The following is a 25,496-nucleotide window of genomic DNA, read 5'->3' as shown; positions in this document are numbered from 1 at the left end:
CCTTACGAATTGCTCTTGAAATTCTAGACCACTCTGGGAAAGAATACATAAGACTGCTGGAGTGGAAAATGGGGGTGGGAGGGGTACAACTTGCTACATTAGCAGACATACTTGCACACCTCTAAAAGCCCTTTGAATGACCACCCTGGAAATTTAAAGACCTTATTTATATATTTACTATTCAATTGCAGCAGTGCCTTCTACCCTTCATTTATTTGAAGCTTAGACTGTAATACAAAACACGTTAATGGTGGTTCTCCATGTTTGGAAGCTTGTGGGGACGTAAGGATGAGATAAGAGATCTACTCAATTTGCTCCACAAATAACAGGTTTTGGTTTTGTTCCGCTTTTGTCTGAAAGGTGGATGACCATGAAAACAAAACCATCACATCTCCAGGGACTTTGGTTGGGCTCAATGTCTTCAGCCAGTTCTACGTAGGAGGTTACATTGAATACATCCCAGAACTCTTACCAAATGGATCCAATTTTAAGAACGGCTTTCAAGGTAACTAACAATTTTACTTCCATTGCATTTGATTTACTCTGAGCATGGCTGATGTTGGATGCAACTCTTCACATTTACATTAAACGTATTATCACACACACCCCATACCTCTAACTGCCCAATTGTCGGTTGTTCCCCTGTGTCTGTTTTAAATTGTAAGCTTATTGGAGTAGGAGCCAGCCTTGCCTGTTCTTTGTGAAGCACTAATAATAATAATAATAATTAGCTGGGCTCAGGGTGGCTAACACCAGTAAATCACAGTAAAAACATAAGGGGGGGGGACCAATTTAAAATACAGGTTAAAAGTCACCCATAGATCAAAACCATAAGGGGAGGGAAACATAAGGGTCAGACTGAGTCCAAACCAAAGGCCAGGCGGAACAGCTCTGTTTTGCAGGCCTTGTGGAAAGATGTCAAGTCCCACAGGACCCTAGTCTCTTGTGATAGAGCATTCTACCAAGTCGGGGCCAGGGCTGAAAAGGCCCTGGCCCTAGTTGAGACCAATCTAACCACCTTGCGACCTGGGACCTCCAAAATGTTGTCATTTGTGGACCTTAAGGTACTCCACGGGGCATACCAGGAGAGGCAGTCCCGTAGGTACGTGGGTCCTAGGCCACATAGGGCTTTAAAGGTCAAAACCAGCAAAAGAAAAAAACATATACATAGATGGCATTATAGAATTAATGTGATGTAGAAGAGTTGGGCAGGTGTGGCTTCAGCAGACTGGGGCTGATGGGACTTGGACTCCAGCAATATCTGGAATGCCAAAGGTTCCCCAGTCCTGAGCTATAGGAATGGGTGAAGTCATTGGGATAAATTCTACGGTTGGGAGGTGGTTTCCCACAGAATTTCCAGCTCTTCATCTGCATTAGGTTTGAACCTGGGTTGGGTAATCAGGAGACAACCTACTGGTTCTGGGAATAACCTAGTATCCTCAGGACTTGCCATGTATACAGCAAGACACTCCTCCCATATCACGCTCCCTTTTGCTTCTTAAAACTGAAACCTGCGTATGTTTGCAGTGCAATTCTAATTATGTCTGCTCAGGAGTAGGGATGTCAGAGAACGCCAACAACAACAGAAGCTGGAGTGAAAATGGCCAGTGTTCATTTATTCCTTCCATGTTTGGAGCGGAACTCAATCCAGTGAATAAGATCAGTCTTCACCGTTGTTGCTTTCAATCCACAAATTATATGTAATTGATTTCTACCACTCCCCATTTTCGTTGTGTTTCCTTTCCACTGAAATGAATGAGGTCCAGCAACACAATGGCAAAGTAACTTACGTAAGCTAGATAATTTTGCACAGTGGACAGTGAGACAAATAGTGTAGTTTTTGATGGAAGATGAACTGCTGCAGAATGTAAACAATGCTGCATCCAATGAATATGGGGCAGAATGGAAAGGCCCTCTTGCCTTCCTACTCAGGAGCAAGTCTCATAGAGTCCAGTGAATCTTGCATCTCCATATGTGGGCTCAGGATTGCAAACCCAATTTTTGAAAGCCAGGTGCTCCCCCTTTCTAGTAATGGAACCTACAGTGCCTCTGATTTAGAACGGGAAACAAACAGCAAATAGGAGAATACCAGTTTTTTCCAAACCAAAATAATTGGTGGGGATGGGGGTAAAGTGAGTCTGAATCCATAGCTATAGTTTTAGGGCATGTGTTTGCAGTTGCAACATGTACACAGTACCCATGACAGTTTGTTGGGTTTGCAAATGTGCCCATTGGCCCCAAAAGGTTGGTAACCTCAGCCGTATACAGTGGTACCTCGGGTTACATACAATTCAGGTTACATACGCTTCAGGTTACAGACTCCGCTAACCCAGTAATAGTACCTCGGGTTAAGAACTTTGCTTCAGGATGAGAACAGAAATTGTGCTCCGGCGGCACGGCAGCAGCAGGAGGCCCCATTAGCTAAAGTGGTGCTTCAGGTTAAGAACAGTTTCAGGTTAAGAACGGACCTCCGGAACGAATTAAGTACTTAACCCGAGGTACCACTGTACAGACATCCGCCACTTTTGCAGCATGTTTAAATTAAGCTCTTTCTGGAGCCTTACAGAACCACCCATGACTAAATGAGATTAAGACTGAGGCTGTGTACTGTCTTTTCCCTCCTAATTTCATAGAAATATATTTATATGAATACCTTTAACTAAGTTAGCTATACATAGCATTGTGGCAAATAAATTCCTCCTGAGCGGCGAAAATCAAACACATCCGTTCATCTTTTCTTTCCTTTCTTCCATAAGCTTCTTGCTGAAATGCATCACCAGATGGGTGCCGGGTGATATTATTATTATTATTATTATTATTATTATTATTATTATTTATTTCTTTTGAGGTTGCATTTTTGACATACGAGTTCGGACCGGGAGGGACCAGCCATTTAAAGCCCCAGGAATCCCAGAAGGCCACCCGAATGCTGGTCGCAGCGTAGGACAGTGTGACGAGTCTCCGTGCCGCTTCATAAAATGCGGAAATGGGGGGACGTGCGTGGAAAGCGGCTCTACCGTTTAGTAAGTGCAAATGGGTTTGGGTGAATGATTATTGCATGGGAAATTCATCAAGCCCGTGCTGCCTTAACACCGTGGTTCTCATGGGCATTAGTCAAATGTAAACCAAGACGGGGTAAGCTGCCTTATATTGGGGCAGGCCATTGGTCCATCTAACTCAGTATTGTCTACACTGACTGGCAGCACCTCTCCAGGATTTCCAACAGGGTTCTCTCCCAGCAACTCCCCGGAGATGCCAGGGACTGAACCTGGGACTTTCTGCATGCAAAGCAGATTCTTTACCACTGAGCTATGGCCCTTAACCAGACTTTAGATGCACAGCCAAATCTTCTACTAACCCTGGCATGCCCCGTTCTACCTACAACTACCATATCTGGGTTTGAAAGGGGGTAAAGTTGCACATCGAGCATGTGCTGTACATCAGGGGTGTAGAAACCTGTGGCTGTCCAAGGATACACATCGGGATCTGCTGCTCCTGTGGATCCTGCCGCCCGAGGCAGTCACCCCACCTTGGCTCATGAGTGCTCCGGCCCTGTCCTTCATATGTTTTTGATCTCCATCTACCATCCTCCCCAACCAGCATGGTCAGGGATTATGGGAGTTGTAGTCCAACAACATCTGGTGGCTCGCAGGTTCCCCTTTTCTTCTTTACGTGCAGCATGGCTACAAAAACACTTCCTCCTCCTTTTGCTGCTGATGTTAAAAAGCTCTGTTCCTCAGAGAGCCTGGGTTTGTTTTCAGACATCATATTGGCTCCTAGGAATCATTTCCTCCTAGGGGCTTTTCACTTTTTGAGAAATTGCTTCAATGTGTCAGAGAACCTCCGTTTTGACATGATGTGCAATGCATTTAAATTGGAGAGCCTGTTGCTATGGGGACAATGCTGCTGATTTAAATAGGTACAGCAATGCACACCATTTCCTGTAGTTTTTTTTTTTTTTTTTTTAGGGTAAACTTTGCATTTGGCTTCTCGGCTGGGCAAGCCCCTATTCTTCATCTAGGTAGAAATACAGTATTTGAAATGCGTTCCAACAGGCATGCAAAACCTCTGGTAATAAGTTTCTAGGACCAGCCGCCCTTGATGTGGAAAAATAGAAAATAGGTTTCTGCTGGGCAATAACTATTTGGGTATCTATCTAACGCTTGAGTTGAAAATAATATGCACACGCTCCTGGCATTTGGTGATTCTTTTGAATTGATTAGAAACTGGCGCATTGCTGTGCAGTCAGAGGTGCCTGCAATAAAGCCAAAATAGTATTCTACTCAGTGGGACGCGGGTGGCACTGTGGGTTAAACCACAGCGCCTAGGACTTGCCGATCGCATGGTCGGCAGTTCGAATCCCCGAGCCGGGGTGCGTTCCCGTTGCTCGGTCCCAGCGCCTGCCAACCTAGCAGTTCGAAAGCACCCCCAGGTGCAAGTAGATAAATAGGGACCGCTTACTAGCGGGAAGGTAAACGGTGTTTCTGTGTGCAGCTCTGGCTCGCCAGAGCAGCTTCGTCACGCTGGCCACGTGACCCGGAAGTGTCTGCGGACAGCGCTGGCTCCCGGCCTCTAGAGTGAGATGAGCGCACAACCCTAGAGTCTGTCAAGACTGGCCCGTACGGGCAGGGGTACCTTTACCTTTACCTAGTATTCTACTCACAGGAACATATGCTAAGTCAGACCACCAGTCTTTCTTAGATCATTATTGTTTAGATTGATTGGCAGCAGGTCTCCAGGGTCTCAGGCAGGGACTTAATCCTACCTGGGGATTAAATCTGGAACCTTCTGCATGCAGAGCAGGTGTCCTGTCACTGCACTCCAGCCCTCCCCACCAGGTGGCACTGATCTGTTCTTGCTCAACCAAACTAGAATACATCCTTATGAAATCCTTGCTTATAAACGGCAATGCACAGGGCATCTGTGAATGCAGTCCGTGAACCAAATAAGCTTCTATACAGAGATCAGATTTTCCAAGCACCTGAATGGCAGTTGGGCATAGTGGTGGTGAGGGATCATAAATCCATTAGCCGGTGGTACACATTATTCAGCACAGCAGTCCAGGTGCACTATCTTGGTACCCCCCTCCTACAGCGAGGAGGAAAGTGGGCTTCATGGTGTTCACCTTAGTGTCTAAAGCGGAAGGGGCCCTCTTGGTAGTTCCTCTGCCCTCGAATATTCAGAGGGTGGCCAAAAAGGAGAAGGCATTCTCTGTGGCAGTCCCTAAGAATTTGAATTCTCTCCCCAACAGAAGTGTGTCTGGCACCTTCATTGTGAAATTTCCATTATATGCAGAAGACACACCTCTTCCCCCTGACCTTTGATGCCTGAGATAAATATTTTTAGGGCCTACCCTGTTTTTTTGTTTTTGTTTTTATGAGAAAAGCAGTTTTGGGTGGGGGAAGATTGGAGCAGAGAAGCAGCAGGGGGAGCTTCCCTTAACCCTTCCCCACCTCCCTCTGCTCCCTATCACCTCCCACATGGTTTTCACAACATGTGCTTGCAAGAGGAAGTAAGTGCCTTGCATTCTGCATCAGGAAAACCATCTGGAAGGATTAATTGCAGAGGCTGGGAAAGGGTTCAGCTCATTGTTTCCCTTCTTCAAATTCCCCACTGCCAAGATAGGTAAAGGTAAAGGAACCCCTGACCATTAGGTCCAATCGTGGCCGACTCTGGGGTTGCGGTGCTCATCTTGTTTTATTGGCCGAGGGAGCCAGCATACAGCTTCCGGGTCATGTGGCCAGCATGACTAAGCCGCTTCTGGCGAACCAGAGCAGCGCACGGAAACACCGTTTACCTGTACCTATTTGTCTGCTTGCACTTTGACGTGCTTTCAAACTGCTAGGTTGGCAGGAGCAGGGACCTAGCAACAGGAGCTCACCCCATCATGGGGATTCAAACTGCCGACCTTCTGATCGGCAAGCCCTAGGCTCTGTGGTTTAACCCACAGCGCCACCCGCGTCCCTATTGCCAAGATACTTTTCCTTAAAAAAAGAAAAGGGCACAGGGACTCTCTTATACACAGTGGCTTGTAACATGCAGCTAGCCCTGTATTGATAATATCCTATGGTTTTCTCTTCTTAGCTGCCATTGCCCCGCTGGCTGGAAAGGAGCATTCTGCATGGAGACAGTTTCTGTGTGTGATCCCGAGCACAAGCCACCCCACAGGTGCAGGCAAGATTCCACCTGTGCCCCATTGCCTGACGGCTACACCTGCCACTGCCCACTAGGAACCACTGGCATCTACTGTGAACAAGGTAAGGCAAAGATCTCCAATATAGAACTCGAATAATGGCATTACCAAGGAGTTTTCCTTTTACCCGCTTTTCTTAATTTGGGTATGACAGTTCAGGGAATATGATGGAGACAATGGTGGTGATTGATGATGCAGGATTCAACTGATAAGTCTTATTAATGAAAGGACTTCCACCTCTCACTCCACATACCCCACCACCACCCCACCACCACCCCCAAAAAATTGAGTGGGTTGGGGGGAACAGACAGGATTTCTGTTGTAGACCGCCTCTTTCTGTGATGTATGTATGATGTTTTTGGGAGTGGTCTTGAGTTACAGGGTGGGCAGTTTCAGAAGTCTATATAAGGGCTTGCACACCATTGTTCTGGGTTCCTTCTCCCTCCTGCATGTGGTGAGTGAGGACCCTGCTGCAAGAGTTTAACAAAGATCAGGCTTACTAGCTGCTTTGCTTCTCAATATTCTCTGGTTGGCCTCTGTTATTTTCTCCTCCCGATAGGGAACCCACTTAAGGACTCTATATGGGCTCTTGGATACCCCATAAGGTAAAAGGAGCAGGTTTTTTTCTACATCACTCACATCAAATAACATGGATATCGTCTTTGCATAGCCCCAACGTGGAGGGAGACAGTGGGTTGCGCTCAGTCCTACTCAGAGTAGACCCACTAAAATAATAGACACAACTAACTTAAGGTTAGACCCAGGCTGTGACTTAGGACTTCCCAAAAAACAGAAGGGGAAGCAAGATCTGTCAGGATGTTAATTCTGTGAGCCCTTCCATCGTATGCTCGGGTTGTGTAGATGTGTAAATATGTATATCCTAAAGACACTACAGTCTCCACTGACCTTCATTCCAAGGCTACCAAACCCTGTAAGTGCAGGAACCCCTTGCATCTCTTGCTGCTCTGAGATTGAATGTGTGCAACTGTATTGAGATTTCCTGAGGATAGCGGTATTGCTTTTTTATATAGAACTTTTTTCCTCAAGTGCTTAAAGTGCTGATGTATGTTAGCTCAATCATCCTTAGAACAATTTTGTAAAGTAGACCAGTATTAGGGACAAACTATACAGGGTGGTGAGAGACATCACTTTTGGTATGGGGTCTCTCCTAATGTAGTATAAAGGTGAAGAAGGATTCGATTTTTTAAAGCAAAAAAGGGAATGGCCGTGGGATTGCTGAACCCTCTCTGTGCTCTCCACTTGCCTCTCCACAGCCCCCCACCCACCATTTTTCTCCCTGACTGGCTTACTTCTGGTATTTAAATCCAGTTCATGAAAAATGCTATAGGGAAGTAAGCCATACTCCCTCTGTTTTATACATGCTTGTTGCGCAGCCAGTTTTAAAAAGAGACGGGTTTGCCAGAGACACGTCTACTTTGGTTCTTTTTATCCCTACATTACATGTGCAGGGTTGTGGTACCTTCTGCAAGACCACACAATACGTTCATTATTCCAGCTGGAAATAATCCTGTCTCATAGCTCATGCCATAAATGCCCATTATTCAGCTGAAATCAGCTACTACAATTACTTGCCCTGACATCATGCCCCACATATTTCTTTCTCATTGGTGTTTTCACCGTTGTAATGCCCTCCTGGCATGAACTGAGAATCAACAGCCCTTCACACACTAGTAAAAAAAACCAAATTGGCATGGGGCATCTTTAATTAGTGGCGATCCATCCCCCTCATGTGATGTGCCGCGAGTTCAAATTACTTGAACCAGACCCCTGAGAACAGGCAAGGAATCACTGTCCTTGCAGTAAACCCCAACAGTAAATAACTCCCAGAGGGGCATCAGAACAAAAGAAGTGGAGACTTCACCATGAAAAAGCCTACTGTGTTCTGCCTTAAAATCCTTGACCTCCATTTCCCCTTCTGTTGGCAGCATAATGAATCGTCATGAGATTTTTGCAAAGTACAATTTTCCTTTTCTTTTCTGGTAAGTGAGCCGCAGCCTGTAAACAAGCAACTATTTATCCCCCCACCCCACCCCAAACATCCTTCCGTCTCTGGATTGATGGCAGGCATAGAAGCAGAAGAAAGAGTAGCCCAGGAGAGTAGGAAACAAAGGGGAGAGGGGTCGTCAAGAGTAGTAACTATTCAGGAAGGAGATATGTCAAAGAATACTTGAGACACAAAAGGACCTTCGAGAGATAACAAGCAGTAGGGATACCAATCAAATTTTGCCAGCAACCCAAGGGCAGCAAACAGAACGAAATGTCCTCAGGGATGTGGAAGAACAAACCAAACTTAGGTTGTCCTAGGCTGATTAGGAAAAAAACAATCTCCCTGTATTTGAGCAAACAGTTCAATATTTAGCTTAGCTGGAATGACTCATGGCCCAAAATAATTATATGCCCAAGCATTTAAGAAAGCAGGAGTCATTATTATTTTTCAGATGAGTGGTGTAGCATGGGGGGGGGGGGCATAAGGGCAGTTGAACCAGGAGGCCAGACAATGGAACGACTCGTCTTTTCTTAGCTCTGTGGCTGCAATCTCCTGGGTGATGCAGTAGCCGTTGAATGTGGATGTGTACTCCAACCATTTCCCTCCCTCCAACCCACCCCCCCCCCCTATGCGCTTCCCTGGGCACTGGCAATCCATGCTATGCCACTGTTTCAGATTCCACAGCAGTATTTGGATGAAGCAGTTTTACTCAGCCATGTTGAGGGCACCATAGTTCCATATGGGGCTGCTATAGATGAACTCCACCAGCACACATGAGGATCCTCTTTTACGGCAACTTCCCATTCCTGACAAGCCATATATGGGAAGCAGGTACCATGAATGAAGTCTGATAGTTTTGCATCCCAAACACACCTGGTGTTAGGTGCTCTGTGCTTTGTCAGCACATGTTTGTGGATGAAAATCAATCCATGTGTTCATTCACAGATATATCTGGCCTTACAGCTTTTATTTTTTTAAAAAAAAGTTGTTTTCCTTTTGGCTGAGAGAGGAAGGGAAAGCATCCACAGTCAATCAGCATACAGAAGTTGCTTTGTTGCTTAGTGGTCTGACAATGCAAGGATAAAGTAAAAGGCCATTTAAAACAATAGGTCCATGAAGAACGTGGGCACGACCTTCGCACTTGCTGTTTGTAGGATCCAATAACCGCCAGAGTTGATTGATACCGGATAATACACAAACCTGCTAAATCATGGATTTCAGATAACTACTGGCTCCTGAGAGATGAAAACCGCAATCAGAATCAAAATGAAATGGGCATTTTGGATTGGATCCAAAAGTCCCCTTCTTCTGGCAGAAGGAGTCTTCCTTTGATAGAAGCTCTTCCATCAAATAAAAGCAGCTTTTGGATCTAATCTAGTATTCGATAGCATATAAAACAGTGTTTAGGAGGTGCAAATTAACTAGTGTGTGAATAGCAAATCTGGGTTAGCTTGTTGATGGCAACAGGAGTGACAAATTGGATCTTATGAGACTGAAGTATTTTCTTAATATTGTTAACATAGTCCTTATGCTTCCTCTCCTAGTTAAGGTTGTTATGGCTCAAATGTCAACAGATCCTTTCTTCATCCAGTGGCTGCAAAGGTCATGGCTTTCTCCATAGCAACAAAATATTCCAGCCCCACTTCTAGAACACAACAGGAGCCAACCTAGCACTGTGGAAAATCTCCATTAAAAGGGAGAGAGAAATCAGCCTAGGAATATGAAAAAGGCATTATGTAAACCCAAAAACAAAATCAAATAGACTGTGCATGTTGAAAGTGACTCTTTCCGTATAAAACAAATGAACAAACTAGGCATAGTCAGCAAATATTGATGATATTTCAAGAGCAAGGAAGTGAAATTGCATGGGGGGGCAAAGCTCAGTACTAGCTTGGCTGTTACATGTTGTGTTTGGACACTCAGTTCAGAGAACTGCAAGAACTACGACTACATTTGTATTTTGTAACACTACAGTGGTACCTCGGTTTTTGAACAGTTTAGTTCTCCAACTACTTGGAAGCTGAACGCTTCAAACTCAGAAATGAGTGTTCCGGTTTTTGAACTGTTTTGGGAATCCGAACATGCTCCAATTTGAGTGCACACTTCCATTTTGAACGAGCGGCTTGGCCCCATCAGTGACTGCCGCTGCTTCCTTCCCTCTGCTGCGAAGCGCCTCTTTCCTCGTACAAAGTGGAGTTGGCCGGCTCCTCGGAATAGAAGTGACTCTAGAGTAGGGAGATTTGGAAGTTGTCGACTCTCCCCCAGCGCGCAGAGAGGCTGTGGTGGGGAAACTATGCTGGGCAGGTTGACCTTCCCGCCCCCTCGCCTTCCCTCCCTCCCCCACCCCCTCCCAAGCCCGACCCCAAGTCAAGTCCAGGCGAGGCAGCGCAGGCTCCCCATTCCCAAGCGGGGGATCGGGGCGCTCGCACTGCTTGCAGGCTCCAGCCCACCCGGCTCAGCATCCAGCGGCTAGGAGCGCAGCCGAGAGCAGCCACCGCCGCCTCCTCTCCGCGCTGCGGTGCTGCTGCCGCGTCCCGGTGCCGCCGTGCCAGGGACGGGCAGGCGGCATCGCCCCGACCGGCTCACAGCTGCCGCCTTGTCATGCTGCCCAAAGTGCAAACAGAAGCCCTGGGACTCGGCCGGGCGAATGAGGAGCCTGGGCAGATGCCGGAAAACATGCAGGGGAGAGAGAGAGAGAGGGAGGGAGATGGCTTGGGTGGGAGGCAGAAAACTTTTGCCTCCCTTTCCTCCCCCCCCCCCACTTAAAAGCCCCTCTCCTGCGTCTAGCTAGCCACCCCTTCCCCACACACACCCCATGCGCGCTCCTCCTCCTTCCAGTTTGAGTGTTTCCATCCCCCCCCCCCATTTAAACTCCCCCATCCCGTCTCGTCCCTCCAATGGCAATGGGTAGATCGCTGCAGTTTTTGATACTGGGTGGTAGATTGCAGCCTGGTTTATTGCTTTCATTTTATGGGTCAATGGTCTCATTAGATAGTAAAATTCATGTCGAATAGCTGTTTTAGGGGTTGTTTTTAATTGTCTGGAATGGATTAATCCATTTTGCATTACTTTCTATGGGAAAGCGTACCTTGGTTTTGGAATGGACTTCCGGGATGGATTAAGTTTGAGAACCAAGGTAATAGTGCCATAACGGAATGCATTCCCTAGATGGCAGCATAGGACAGTAATTTCTATGAGTAAAAGCACCGATTAAACTGTGTAGCTGTTCTCCCTATACTTATAAACAGACACTTGAGCTGTGTGCATGAAATGCATTTAAATCACATTGCTTCCCTCAAAAGAATCCTGGGAATTGTAGTTTGTTCAGAGTTCTAGGAATTGTAGCTTGGTGAGGAATAAACAATAGTCCCTGGGACTCTTTTGGGGGAAGAAGCCATGTGCTCTAAGCATGCTTCATAGGTATGGTGTGTGCACAGCCTTCATGAAAGTACTGCTTATTATACCATTCAGCACGTGAGCAATAAAATAACCTGGCTAGAGATGTTTAACAAAACAGGTAACTTCAGAGGAGCCCTGCTGGATCTGGCCAAGGGCCTAGCTAGTCAGGCATCCTGCTTCCCACAGTGACCAACCATGTGCCCATGGGAAGCTCATAAGATGGACTTGAGGGCAAATAGCCCTCCTCTGCTGTTACTCTCTAGTCATGCTGTTTTGATCCTCAAGTTAGCACACAGCTATCCTCACGCATAGCCATTTAAGCCTTACCCTATGAATTTTACCTTTTAAAGCCTTCTAAATTGCTGGCGCTCACCACATTGTGGCAGTGAAATTCCACATTTTAACTATTGCATCACGGGAAGAAGTAAATGCTTTGGTTCTGCCCCGAATCTCTCACCATTCAGCTGCATTGGATAACCCCAGATCTAAGCATTATTTGAGAATGAAAGGTCTGGCATCATAAGCCTGTAATTGCTAGGTTTACTTATAAGGGACTTCATCAAAAGCTTTTTGAAAGTTCAAGTGGGGCTGGTCCTACCATGAGGCAGAGTGAGGCAGCTGCCTCAAGCAGAAAATTCTGAGAAGTGGAAAGTGGCTAGAAAAGTATGCTATGTTTTCTGCTTTGCAGCGCCTAAGCTCTCTTGCTGCCCTAGCACAGCCAGTGCACCAATGAGGCAACCTGTGTCAGATGGCATGCTCCTTCCACCCCACCAGGGTATGGGCCCAGATCGGGGTGGTGGGGGTAGGAAAAAGTGTCAGTAACACATCTTGCCTCAGGCACCAAAAGCCCCGAGCCCAAATAAACAATAATTGTTGGATCACCCCTAGCCACGCGCTTTTTTATACTTTCAAAGAATTCTAAAGTGTTTCTGAAATAGTACTTACCCTTGTGGAAGCCATTTTGATTCTTCAGCAAGATTTCTATAAGCTTAGTAATTTTATCTTTAAGAAACCTTTCCTGGAACAGAAGTTAAGCTAACTTACCTGCAATTCCCTGGATCCCTTTTTAAAAAACTGGTGCCACGTTGATGGCTCTCCGGGTTTTTTGTTCAGAGGCCAATCTTAGCGACGAGGTATGTGTTCTTGTCAGAAAACCAGTGATTTCACATTTGAGCTCTTTAAGGACTCTCAGGTGGATACCATCTGAGGCCAGAGATTTGTTGATTTTTAATTTGTCAATGAGGCCTAGAACTTTGCCTCTTGTTGCACTATTTCTAATTTCTTCAGAGTTCCTGATGGAAGGTAGCTCAGGTTTAATTGTTATGTAACTGAAGTTTGTGCACTGAGGTCGGTGGGGTTACTCCACAAACCTTACTGTACTCCATTCACACTGATTGCTATTATTTTGTTTTACAATTTCTTCTAAGCCATGTAAGGTGCCACATATTTGATGAAACTGGGAGAGATAGAACTCAGTTCTGCTATGCTCAGCTAATATTTTGACAATTGAAATGAAATAAACCATAGGGACTTATTTGCCAGGTTTTTGAAATGCTGCAAATACTGTGTATCTCGTAGGAGCATGCCCTTAGGAAGAATTGAATCCCTTTCTCCTGCAAATAATATAGAAAACACTGAACAAATACCTTTCTGTTGTTGCTATAGTGATTCTGTTTGCTAAGAGCAAACTATATTTTTACTCTCGAGTACAAGGAGAAAACATGTAAACTTTCAATTCAACATAAATCAACACTGCATATTGGGAATATGCAAAAGGATGCCACGAAGGGCTCTTGCTTACACAAATTACACACCATACTGGAGTAAAGCAGGGGAACAACAAAACCCATCAGCCCTAACCATTGGCCATGCTGGCTGGGGCTGATGGGGCTTGAAACCCAGTAACCTTTGGAGGGCCACACGTTCCCTCATCCCTGGTGCAATGCATGACTCTAAGAAGCACTGCATTTAGCAGGGATCTGGCTAAAGGCACATTATGCTTTTGCTGAGAACCTTTTCCTATAGATTTGCACTAAATTAATGGCAATGCCAAGAGACATTTTGAAGTAAGATAACATGGTTTCACAGAAGGTGAAGGAACTCTAAATGGTGTCTGGAATACTTTCAGAACTGCCCGTTACAAACGGAAAGGCAAGTAAACTCAAGGGCCTAGTGCGAGACACCCCTAGATAACAAGGCAACAAATTATGTGCAGTTATAGCTTTACAGGGCACTCAGCCTGTGCACAAAGATAAACTCAGTATAGAGTAACTGCCAGGGTAGTCAAGCCAGGGAGCAGGGTTCAAGTCCTCACTCAGCCATGAAGCTCACTAGATAATTCCACATAACCTACCTCTCAGGGATGTTGCGAGGATAAAATTAGGTGGACTTATGTATAAACTCCTTGGAGAAAGGCAAGTTACAATGGAACAAAGAAGTAAAATAAATTGCAGTCGGACAGGAAGCAAGTATTAAGAGTATTTGGGATTCATGCAGAGAAGGCTACTAAGGAGCATCTTCCAAGCTGTTCCTTGGCCTTGCAGTCAGCAGCAGTGCCAGACTCAGCAGCCTGCTAGAAATGTGTTGCTTGGGTTTTGTGTTGAGCTTTTTGAAGTGTTAATGAGCACAACTTTTCAGACTCTGCTGATCCTGGGATCAGGCTGCCAATCATACTGTCTACAGTATAGTGATGAAAACATATAGAATCAAGTACAGGTATGCAGATCCCAGAGTCAGCTGATGCTTTCGACTGCGTTGTTATTTGTTGATAGAAAAGAATCTTTTGACTTCTAACACAATCTTGTCATCAGGCTGCATGGGGATAGGTGACTCATTCTCATCCAGATCTGCTGCTAATGCTTCCTGGCAGTTATATAGATGCTGCTCACCATTCTTAGTAACTTGAACAAAGTTGCATGCTCTTTCCCATTAGACAAATGACAGACAGAGCTGGAAAGCCAGTGTTATTAAAAGCTGGAATTGAAAGAAGCTGTGGGGCTGCTAATTTGAAATGGGAGGGATGTTTAACCCCATATATTTCCCCAATCTTAAAACCATTGCCTTGAGACTGCTAATACGGCTATCTTGTACGTTGTGTAGTTTTGTCCCTGCTGTATAGCTTCAGTAATCTTGGGGGGGGGGGGGAGCCTGGTGGTCACAAGTTGTCAAGAGCATCTCTAGTAATGAAGCTGAACACAAAGAACACTGGGAACACAAAGAAGCCATGTGGGACTTGTGGAGAGCATGAAAAGAATTGCCTAGAGAGGTGTGGTGGGGCATCCATGACAACAGCAGCAGATAGGCTAGGGAGGCAATGTTAAGGCTGGTGAACTGGGCTGTGTTCTATGGCACCTAGCAGAAAACATAATGAGTGCAAGAGGGAAAGAGGAATGTATTTCAGCAACAGAACTTGCAAAGACAACATGGTCCCATGACTTTAATTGGTCCAGGGGGATTTACACTTTTAAAGTCTTCTTAGGTTTAGCAAGATGGTGGGATCTTTGTATTTGGTTGTTGTTTTTAGCGCACGCTCCATTATTTTGAAACGGGGGCAAAAGGAGGGTGTTCCTTAAAAATCTACCGCAGTGCATCAAATCTCTTGCAACGTTTGCAAGATACACACTTTGTGGTACAACAAAAAGAAAAGCATTGCTATGACTAATGTTTACAGTCAATGGCATTTTTAAATTATTAGATTGCCATTATTAGTGTTTCCTGTGCCTGGCCTCAGAGCATTCTGCCAGCTAACGCTCCTTTCGATTTGTTAAAAAGGGTAGAGAAAAATGAAGTTCATAAATGCAAAAGTTGTTTTCAAAAGAGGGCTGGCATCCCTTTATAAAGTATTCAGATGAACACCCTGATGACTGGTACCCACCAACAACACATATAGATTTATGGGGAAACTGGCTGTATTAGTAATCTTCTGGGGGAGTGGGAAAATCAAATTGTTTTGATAAAGTTATGCTTATATCCTGTTTCTTGAAAGTAAAAAAGAAAATAAATATATTTTTGTTTTGTTTTTTTAAAAAACACACAGTGGGCTGGATCCAGATTGAGTCATGCTTTGAAGAAGCCTATGAGATCACTAGTCATGACAAACTTAAAGCCCACTGATTTCACTCTTCCACCGATTTCAATCGATTTACTTTAAACATGACTCAATCTGGATCCAACCCAGTGTGTTCACTAACCACTGATCTGGATTTTGCTTTCAGGCAGGGATTGCTCACAGGGAGATGATTCATTCTCCTGAATCCAACTAATTAAGTAACATAGTGTGGGAACACATCTTTTGAATTGTTCCTATTCTGGGCATTATCAGCATGGATTCAGAAAAGTGAATGGTTTTGTGTATGGTTCCAGCTTGTGTAGCCTCCAAATCGACCAAAAGATAGCAGAACCATCTTTAATTTTTATTCATTCTTCCCTTTTCTAACTTCACCCTGATCCAGTAAGGGACTTTCCTGCATGGAAGCTGCTTTCTGCACCCAGCAAGTGTCCATCTGTCTTGTAATGCTCATCTGCCCTTCATTTAACAGGCTAGATGCAATCACATCTGGGGCACCAGATGCTGCATGGAACTAGCTGCCCTTAGGCTGCTCTGTTCAATGTAATTTACCCAATAGCCTATTTGGAACATGGTATTCCCTTCTCTTAAACTAAAATTAAAGTTCACCATTTAGGAACCCTGCTCTGTAATTATTTAGGGGTGAGTGGGTAGAGGGATCTTGACTAGTTTGCAGAAGGGGCATGTGATTGCATTCCATTTTAAAAACTGCCTTTTTCACGATGATAATTTTATGTATGGCTTTTTCACCCAACCACCTGGGTACATGGTGGCTGCACAGAAGTCTGTGTGTGCCAGCAGTTGTCTCAGGGCAAAGCAGTTGTATGCACAGAACCACCACCACATACAGCAGCTTTCAAGCATTTCCAGTTTCATACCAAAAGCCAGATCCTGTCAGTGGTGGTGACAGGTACACAAAACTAGCTTAGCATGGGCTTGTAAGAGAAAGAGAGAGCAAGCAAATGTGTTGATTGCAAAAAAACAAACAAACAAACCCTCAATTCAGATTTGTATTCAACATGAAGTTTTAGATTTATGATGAAGTATTGCCCAACATATCACTAGTGCTAAAGTAACGATCTGTCACCATCTACTAGAGAGATGAGATTACTTCCTTGTTTGTTTTGTTTTGTAGCCCTAACCATAAGCGATGCATCTTTCAGTAGCAACAAATCTTCTTGGATGTCATTTGACTCCTTCAGCATCCGACGCCATGTTCATATTCAGTTGCAATTCCAAGCCCTTTCAGCAAACGGCATCCTATTCTACACTGCTCAACACCTGAGCCCACGATCAGGTAAGGAGAGGGTCTGCATTATACTCTTTTATTATATGGACAAAGGAAAATAACCAATGCAGACATACATAGGTTCGTTAGAGTGTCTCGTGTTTCAGCATTAGTTGATCAGATCAAGCTAATCCTTTTTTTAAAAAAAGTTATGTAGTGTCTTGGACTGACTAAAATGGCTGCATTGCGCTCTTGACAAAAAATGCACTTAGATCAGCTGGATTGTGTTTGTCACAGGCAGTGCAGCACTGAGGTTTAGGAAAACCCATTGCTCTTCCACTGTAAGTTTTAAATGGAATTTTGATTGACCTCCCACACTTTGTAGGTATAACAGTCTTCCCCCCATTTTTGTGAGGTGCATCTATGTTCCAATCACTCAGTTGACATGATACAGCTATGCAGAAAGCATTTGTCCCTTCTCCTTTCACACCCCTGGTAGCTTTAACTCTGAAGCCACTGCTTTGTTTTCTGAAGTTTTTTCTTCAAAGCCATAAGGGAAGGCAGCAGTCGAAACTGGCAAGCTGTGTGTCAGTTTTGCCTCGCTCCCTCCTGTAGCATCCACAGCTTTTGTTAATTCACTCTCCTCTCACTCACACCCTCTCCCCAGATTTTGAAGCTGCTGCTTCAGTTACTGTTTCCTCTTTCTCTAAGCTCACAGCCATTTTAATGCTGGGGTGGGAGGCTTTTGGAGCTGTGTTTTGTTTTGAAGTAGCACAAATAGCCTTACATATCTCTTAAAAAGAAATACATACTTGCACTGAAATCCAGCAATTTAAACAATAACACTGGAGTGCCTGCAGCAGGCACTCAGTATGTGCATGTTTGGACAAATTACCTGGTTGAGGAACTGCCTTGCAAAACTCAGAGAAGTGCAAATTTCAAATGACACTTGTGCTTTGGTTATCTTATTGTGTAGAGGGTGGGAAACAGAATATTTGCTTAATCATGAGCCCTTCCCCCAACCACCTGCCCTACACCTAGCATCATATATGACATCTCGTGTGCGGCAGGTAAAGACATGGCCCGGGTCCCAGTGGATAGCCCTGTCTGTTTGCAAACCCTGTCAATCAGCTCCATACAAACGCCTGCACATCTTTCTGTCTTGCATGCACACTCTTTGAAAAATGAGAAAGGATACTAGCACAGATTATGCCCAAGATTGTGATCTTAGGTGTAGTTACTTGTAACTAAGTGCTATTTAACACATTGGAGCTTACCTCCAATTGTATTAAAACAAGGGTATGTTGATAACAGGATGCGAAAGAGCCATTTACCTACTGCCACAAGCATTCATTTCAATCACACCTTCTCCCCTCTAAGTAACAAGTCTCTGTCAGTGGAGTACTCTGCTTAACTTATAACATTCATATTACCTATTTCAACCACACTGTCATGGAAGGGTGGGTCACTGAGGACTGAGTCTTGCATCTGCTGTTTGCCTTCCAGTGAGCCTGTCAAAGCAAACTCAGAGTGCAGGGAGGTCCTGGAGTATTCTCCTAGCAGCCGCCAAAAGAAATGAAAGGGGTTTCTGTTGCTTAAGTTTGCAAAGCACCTTATGTAAAGCTTTTCCTTTAGCCAGTGTTACATAAGCCTTAACAATCGCTTTTGCTAGTTATGAAAACCTTAACAAACATTGCTCACGCCTAACAGCCAATTGGCACTGGATTTTCACATTGCTAGGTCATAGTAATACCTTTACCTTTACCTAATAGTGCTGGTCAATTTGCTACAAAGATTAAAAAACCACATCAATTTTGAACTGAAGTAATGCATTCTATTTAAATTTATGTATGTCATTGACCAAAAGAGAGATACCATAGCCTCCCTTGCCATTTTACAAAAACTATCTGCCTCCAAAAAAACCCTATTGGATTCTAAAAAACTGGCGCCTTGTTGGGCAAGGTGGTCAAGGAAGTAGGGGTACAGAATGTGCCATCCCAACCTTCCCACTTTTGAGGTCCAAAGGGAGCTTCCAAGCCTGTTTGGATGAACCCATTTTCTTGCCTCCATGCAGTCAGAAATCCTGATAAGGCAGATAAGCCTTGATCAGATGGAGACTTCCAATCACATTCCCCTGTGCAACCCCTGTGGCCACCTTCACAAACTTGCATTGAATGCTTGTAGCTCATCTTCATATTTTCTACTACACCTTCTCAACCTTTCACACACCAAGCCGAATGCAGCCTCTTAGCCAGGCATGGTGCAACAACAGGGTTTTGCTAAATCTGTTCTTGTTCCCTTCCCTTGAACTGCAAAACAAGGTGGTTGTTGAGCACCTGCCAAAATGGTGTGCATGGCTGGCTGCTGCATTTGGCTTGGTGAGTCACAAGTTGTGCAATGAAGGCGTGTTCTGCAGAGTGTCATGGCTGCTGCCAAAAAGCTTAGCCAAAAATATGTGCTATCAGCTCATGGAATGTTGAAGCATCTTTCTTTCTCTTTCTCCATAGGCGATTTCCTAAGCATCTCTTTAGTAAACTGGTATGTACAGCTGCGCTACAACCTTGGTGACAGAACGGTAATTCTGCAGACTTTCCAAAATGTACACAGCACAAGCGGTACGTGGTATTTAATTAAAGCAGGGAGAGTTGGCAATGAAGGCTACCTCGACCTCAATGGCATCAATATAACCAGGGAAGCTAGTAGTGGCATGACTGCCTTAGATACACGCACAGACTTCTACGTAGGTGGAGTCTCTTCTTTAAATCTGGTTAATCCCATGGCAATCAAGAATGAACCCATCGGCTTTACAGGCTGCATTCGAGAGGTTCTTGTCAACGGCAGAGAGCTAAAACTGACTGAGAAAGGAGCTAAAGGTGGCGCCAATGTAGGCGACTGCGATGGAACTCCTTGTGGGTATACAGTGTGTAGAAATAATGGAGAGTGCAAAATCGAACCATCGGGTTTCTATTGCTTGTGCCCCAAGCATTGGATGGGGAAGACATGTGAGCAGTCTGCTTATTGTTCACATAGTAAATGTCTGCATGGAGGCATTTGTATACCTACCCCAGCTTTACTTTCATATACATGTGCATGTAGACTTGGCTGGTCAGGCCTCCGTTGTGAAAAAAAGATCTCTTTTTTTACTGCAAAATTTACAGGCAATTCATACCTCAAATACACAGATTCCAGCTATAAAAGAAGGGACCTCAGATTTACTAGGATATCTTTCAATTTCACCGCTGATCATGAGGATGGTTTACTTGTATGGTTAGGGAAGGCTGAAAATGAAGACAATGATTTCCTGGCAGCTGGACTTGCTAGTGGAATGCTGAAAGTCATGGTGAACCTCGGAGAAAGCATTGCTGTCCCTCTTGTTCTGCAGAGCAAGTCTCTGTGTTGCAAAAAATGGTATTTTGTCACCATTGCACAGAACAAGACTCTCATCAAAGTGTACCTTGATGAGGAATTAGTTCTCTTTGAAGATCTAGATCCACAAAGAAAATATACTGCTCTCAATTATGGAGGGACTTGCTATTTTGGAGGATTTGGGCTTAATAGGAGAGTGAACACTGTCACCGCAGGGCTGTTCAATCAGGAATTAGTTGGCAAAATTAAAGACGTTGTCCTGTTTCAAGATTCTAAAAAGATCCTGCTGATTAAGGCAGAAGGCTATAATGTTTATAGTGGAGATAAGGATTAACTGCTGAATAAGAACCTTTTTATGTAAGTAGAAAATATGAATCTTTACTTACACTGCATGATGCATTTTAGGAAACCTTTCCTTCAGGCTCCTTGGCTCTTGGACTCCCTTTGCAGTCCCCAGCTCCCTTGGTTGTCTCTGAGTGAGGTTTGAATCCTAGCCAAACTCTTTTCCCTTCTCTCTGAGAAGCTGGACTTCAGAAATGTTTAAATTCCCCAATTAACTAATAGCTGAAAAAAGGCAATTCTTTTGTGTTAATTTAGGTGTTTCAAAACAGACGATCATTTTATTTTCTATATCATAGGTAGCTTTTGTATATGAAATGAGACTAATGTATATTCAATATAGAATTATATTAATTTTCTGTTAGCTTTTTCTCATAGAACTTCCATACAGTATTCAGAAAATAAATGCCAAATGAGATAGAAACACAGTGGTAAAAGTATTTTTTTAAATACCAAATGTGTTTACAGTTCCACTACAAAAGCCAACTGGGTACTTCCACCATTGCTGACAAGCAACATTTTCTTGATTGTATGTCTGTGTATAACACACACAGCTTTTGCCGGAACTCCTCCAGAAGTGTGGGGAAAGACCTGACCAGCCTCAGCAAAGCCCCACTGTGCCTCCGACACAGGAGGAGATCCTCAGTGGCTCCCGGCCATTCATCTACAGGCTCTGGAGAGGCACAGGTGAACCTGTGCTTTGCTGGGGCTCTTCAACCTCCTAGCTAACAGCTGACACACAGGAAAGCTGCACCTCAGCTGAACAAGCCCCCCAACACTGCTCCAGCTCACCTAAGCCAGAGGGGGGGGATCTTGCTCAGCTGAGCAGCCTCAACAACAGGTCTGGTTGACATATCAATATCGCCCAGGAATGGTATGAGGGTCAGAGCACGATGGTGCCATCACTCAGCGGTATACCGCATGTGAAACTGCTGCCGCTCCTCAGTCCCAATGCCCAGTGGAGCCATGGCGGTTTCACTTGCGATATACCGCTGGGGAAGCTGCCCATCTCTGCCTCAGCAGCCTTCACACGAGGTGGGTGGGGGGAGGCAAGTTGCCTCTCTGCCAGTAGGAAGAGGCAGCCTGCCCACCCACCCATGGCAAGGGCAGTCAGGCTCTGTTCATGAAGCTACCTCAGCCCCCACTTTAACATGGATGGGCTGCCTCTTCCTCCAGGGAAAAAGAGGTGGCCTGCCAACTCCACTGCCTGTGTGGTGGCAGCTGAGGCAGCCCCACAAACAAGAGCCTGTCAGAGGTTGGCTCTAGCTTGCGAAGAGAACACACACCCTGAAGATGGGCTCTGGGGTGGGTCTTCTGAGGGAGGTGTGTTCCGGCACCTATTGGTTCAGGAAAAAAAGCACTGTATACTATAACAATGGCACTAGGAAGTGAGGGGGGGGCGGGGAAGGAGCAGATGATGACAGAAGTACTTGTATTATGATTGCTAGAAAATACCATTCACATCTCATACCTGTGTAGCATCCGGCTGCTAAGCTGTTTGGAAAAGTGCTCAACCATAATTTCTTTTGTCATTAACCTCCATATTTCCTGATGTTAAAAATGGAAAACACAATCCAAACTGCCACCTCCTGCCATGGGGCTTTGCAAAGAGGCAGAGCCCCCACAATCACAATCACAATCACAATCGTGGCAGCTGCTGGGATGGGACCGTTGCAGTCACACAATGGCAATGAGTTCAGGCACCAGCAGATCCCAGGTCAGCACAAGCCCACCACTCTCCCTGGGAATGCACTGTTTGGTGGCTTTCCTCTGGCTCCAGCCAGCAGGCCTCCCAACCAGCCATATACTAGGTGGAAGGGGGAGCCTGGCTGAGCCAAAGGGAAGGACACACCACCTAATCCAACTGTCCAACCCCAGCCCAGTGTCAAGTGCATGGGGAACTGGTCTGCCTTGTTTTCCTCAAGTGAAACACAAAAATTTCCAAGAAAATGGTAAGGAATGTGTTATGCTAATAACAGCTTTGTCATGCTGACAAAGTTAGCAACATGTAGCAAACATGTTACCTTCATAAACATTTTTCAACTTTCCCCTGACCTTAGAAAGATTAATGTAGAAGCTGTCATCATTTACCTTTGAAAAGCACTCAGGATTGCAGCCTCTGAGGAGCTGGTGTTTTAAGCAGCAGTCAATCCTCTGGAATAAATGTGGGCTTGCCCTATTTTTGTTGAGACACTGCTTTGTAATAAATGAAAAATGCAACACTTCAAAACATGTACCTATATAATGATATATAAAAACTATATTTGTTCCATAGCCTTCAAATAAAATTCTCACTAAAACCATCAGTGTCTCCTTTTGCTTCTTGTTCTTACTAATAAAATGTTTACATCAAATGCACACTCACACCCCAAAGAGCTGATACTCTCAGCAGCCAAGAGCGTCAGAGCTAAACACTGGAGGACCTGTCAGGAGTGAACATGGACCACTGGTACCCAACTGTGTGGGAAACAGCCCTACTAGAAAAGCTAACCTAACCAACAGACTGAAACTGACATGGGGACAAATAAAAGAGGATGCTTTCTCCCCGGTGTGGCTCCCCTTTATTACACACACAGCCCAACAAGACAACAAGAACCACCCAACAACAGCATGTGAATCAATATGGTTAACTTGACCCAACAACCCCTCTCTTTCACACACACAAACAAAACCCACTGCAGTCAACTAAAGGCAACCAACCATGCCCTAGGCCCCCAACCTCTCTCACTGTCAATGAAAACTACTGTATTTACTTGAATGTAATGCACACCTTTTTAGATAGGATGGTGTATTAGATTCACATAAATAGAAATGAATAAATGAATAGAATAAATGAATAGAAAGAGAACCTACCCATGTGACGCTGACACAAAAATCTCGCACATACACTATGTAAAAGAATGAAAGTTTACTTTCCCCTTCTCTCCCTCCGCTCTCTCACCCCACCCTTCTTCTCCCCCAACCTTACTCTGTATACAACTTTAAAGTCTCACATTGAATATAACTAATCTGTAAAAAGGACTTATCTGAAAATAGAGACAATATATGTACTTCTGTAAGGGAAACATACCTAAACACGAACACCAGCAACTTGCAAGTACTTTCCCACACAATTTTCTCTCACAAGTCAGATGTAGAATTGGCATGCCAGTGTTTGAATCCACAAGAAGACTGGGGGGGGATCACACAATTTGAAACTCACTAGAAGGGTACATCTTCTAGTTCTAAAACTGTGAAAAATGACTGTCTTCCATATGGAGAATCAACTTAGAATTTCCAAGGAACCTACTGTTTTTCAGTTTCTGCAAGACTTCATCTGTTTACACACTAGTGAACATCTCACTGTGAAACAACTTTCCAATCCTTGCTTGCTCTCAACTTGCAAAATGGTGATTTAACCCAGAAGTAGCATTTCACTGATTGCCATGTCAAGGGCCTTAAAACAGTGCAAGACCTTTGCTATCTATGCAAGTTCTTTGACTGCATTCTCTTTCCCTCCCCAGGAAACCAAAACATTATTACAATACTGTGATTAAGATTCTGTGTTTATGTACTGCCCTTCCTTCCAAAAGCATCCAAAGTGCTACCAAATACAACTAGAAAAGAAAATCAGAAGCAAAATACAACAAGCACGTCTTCGGTTGATAGATACCAAGGCAAATTCATGTCCCAAAAGCAAAGCAAGCAACATGCCTCTAGCTGATACGTAAAAGGCAGTAGGGTGGGAGCCAACCACACTTCCGTAGGGAAGGAATTCCATCACCAAGAAAGCCCTTAGGTCGCCATAATCATGGGCCACCATATTCTCACATTGGCAGGATCAAAAGCAGGACCTCCCTTGCTGATTTCAGAGCACAGGTTGGTAGGTATTCAGACACAGTTACTACTACTACATTAAATATTAGTAGCTGTACACATGCAACTCTGATAACTGCTTGCCCAGAATTTCAAAGGAAAATTCTTCACATAGCCATCAGTACTACAATACCACCCACCAGTTAACCTACCAGACTTTATTCTAAGCCCACAAGAATACACAGAGAATAAAAGGCATGAACAGGTCAGGTCACTGCTGTGAAACACAGGCATAAGAGGAAACAAAAAAGAGAAATCTGCTCCATTTGTACAAAGTTAACACAAACTCTACCTGAGACACGAGAGCACGAATGTAGGGCTACACAATAAACATGACTGGTTCTCCTTTGCAGATTGCTCAAGGAAGTCAGATTCTCACCATACAAATTCTGAACAATCCCCAACCTGAGAACTATTAGAAATCAGCACACTTGGAATATTCATTAATAAACCTATCTGTGCTTCTTCCACTCACAGCCTTCATTAATGGTTATGTTAAATCTAAGATGATCTGCTCCTATGTTGAATAAGCTTCTTTTCTACTTTCTGTTGGGTGGGGGGGATAGAAAGACAGCAGGATTCCCAGCTGGTCTTGGAAGACAAACTAGCTGAGAAGTCCTGCTGACCAGAGTGTATTCACAAGTGCCGGGGAAACAAACAAAGCTCAGTTGCGGGATTGAGGGTGATACCTTGGTCACAGAAGGTGACATTCTACATTCACTTAGACAACTGTGCTGGACATAGTTGCAAATATTCCCTCCTTCCCCAGCAATAATTTACATCAGAATTACCATGATCTTGAATTTCTATTTAACATATACATTGTGCTAAAAAAAAAAAAAAAGTGTTTCTTAAAAGCCAACAATCTGGATAGTCACATCTTTAAATAAAAGCTACCATCAAGCATTGTACTGTATAGCATTTTTAATTTGACTATATAAAGCCATGTGCAAGTTTTGCAAACCGGCTGTTATATTTAAATAGGATTTTAAAATAGCCTAACGATTTGCTTTAGTCACATATTATTGGAAGGAAGTTTATT

The 25,496-nt window shown here is 44.3% G+C and overlaps 1 protein-coding gene across 3 annotated transcripts in view; it reads left to right on the top strand.

Annotated features, from left to right (window-relative positions):
* EYS (eyes shut homolog) overlaps positions 1 to 25,214 on the top strand; it is a 500,175-nt gene extending 474,961 nt beyond the window's left edge. For all 3 annotated transcript variants that reach the window (XM_080997889.1, XM_080997888.1, XM_080997887.1), the window contains 5 exons: positions 361 to 505; positions 2,849 to 3,023; positions 6,085 to 6,257; positions 16,802 to 16,963; positions 19,402 to 25,214. In XM_080997889.1, coding sequence (XP_080854015.1) covers positions 361 to 505; positions 2,849 to 3,023; positions 6,085 to 6,257; positions 16,802 to 16,963; positions 19,402 to 20,594 — 1,848 coding nt within the window. In that variant the 3' untranslated portion in view covers positions 20,595 to 25,214. The remainder of the gene's footprint in view (positions 1 to 360; positions 506 to 2,848; positions 3,024 to 6,084; positions 6,258 to 16,801; positions 16,964 to 19,401) is intronic.
* The last annotated feature ends 282 nt before the right edge of the window (positions 25,215 to 25,496 follow it).

This window comes from Podarcis pityusensis (genome assembly GCF_964106645.2).
Source record: "Podarcis pityusensis genome assembly, chromosome: 3".
In the NCBI taxonomy this organism is placed as follows: Eukaryota; Metazoa; Chordata; class Lepidosauria; order Squamata; family Lacertidae; genus Podarcis; species Podarcis pityusensis.
The sequence above is the reverse complement of the archived record's forward strand: the minus strand, read 5'-3'. Positions and strand labels throughout refer to the sequence as shown.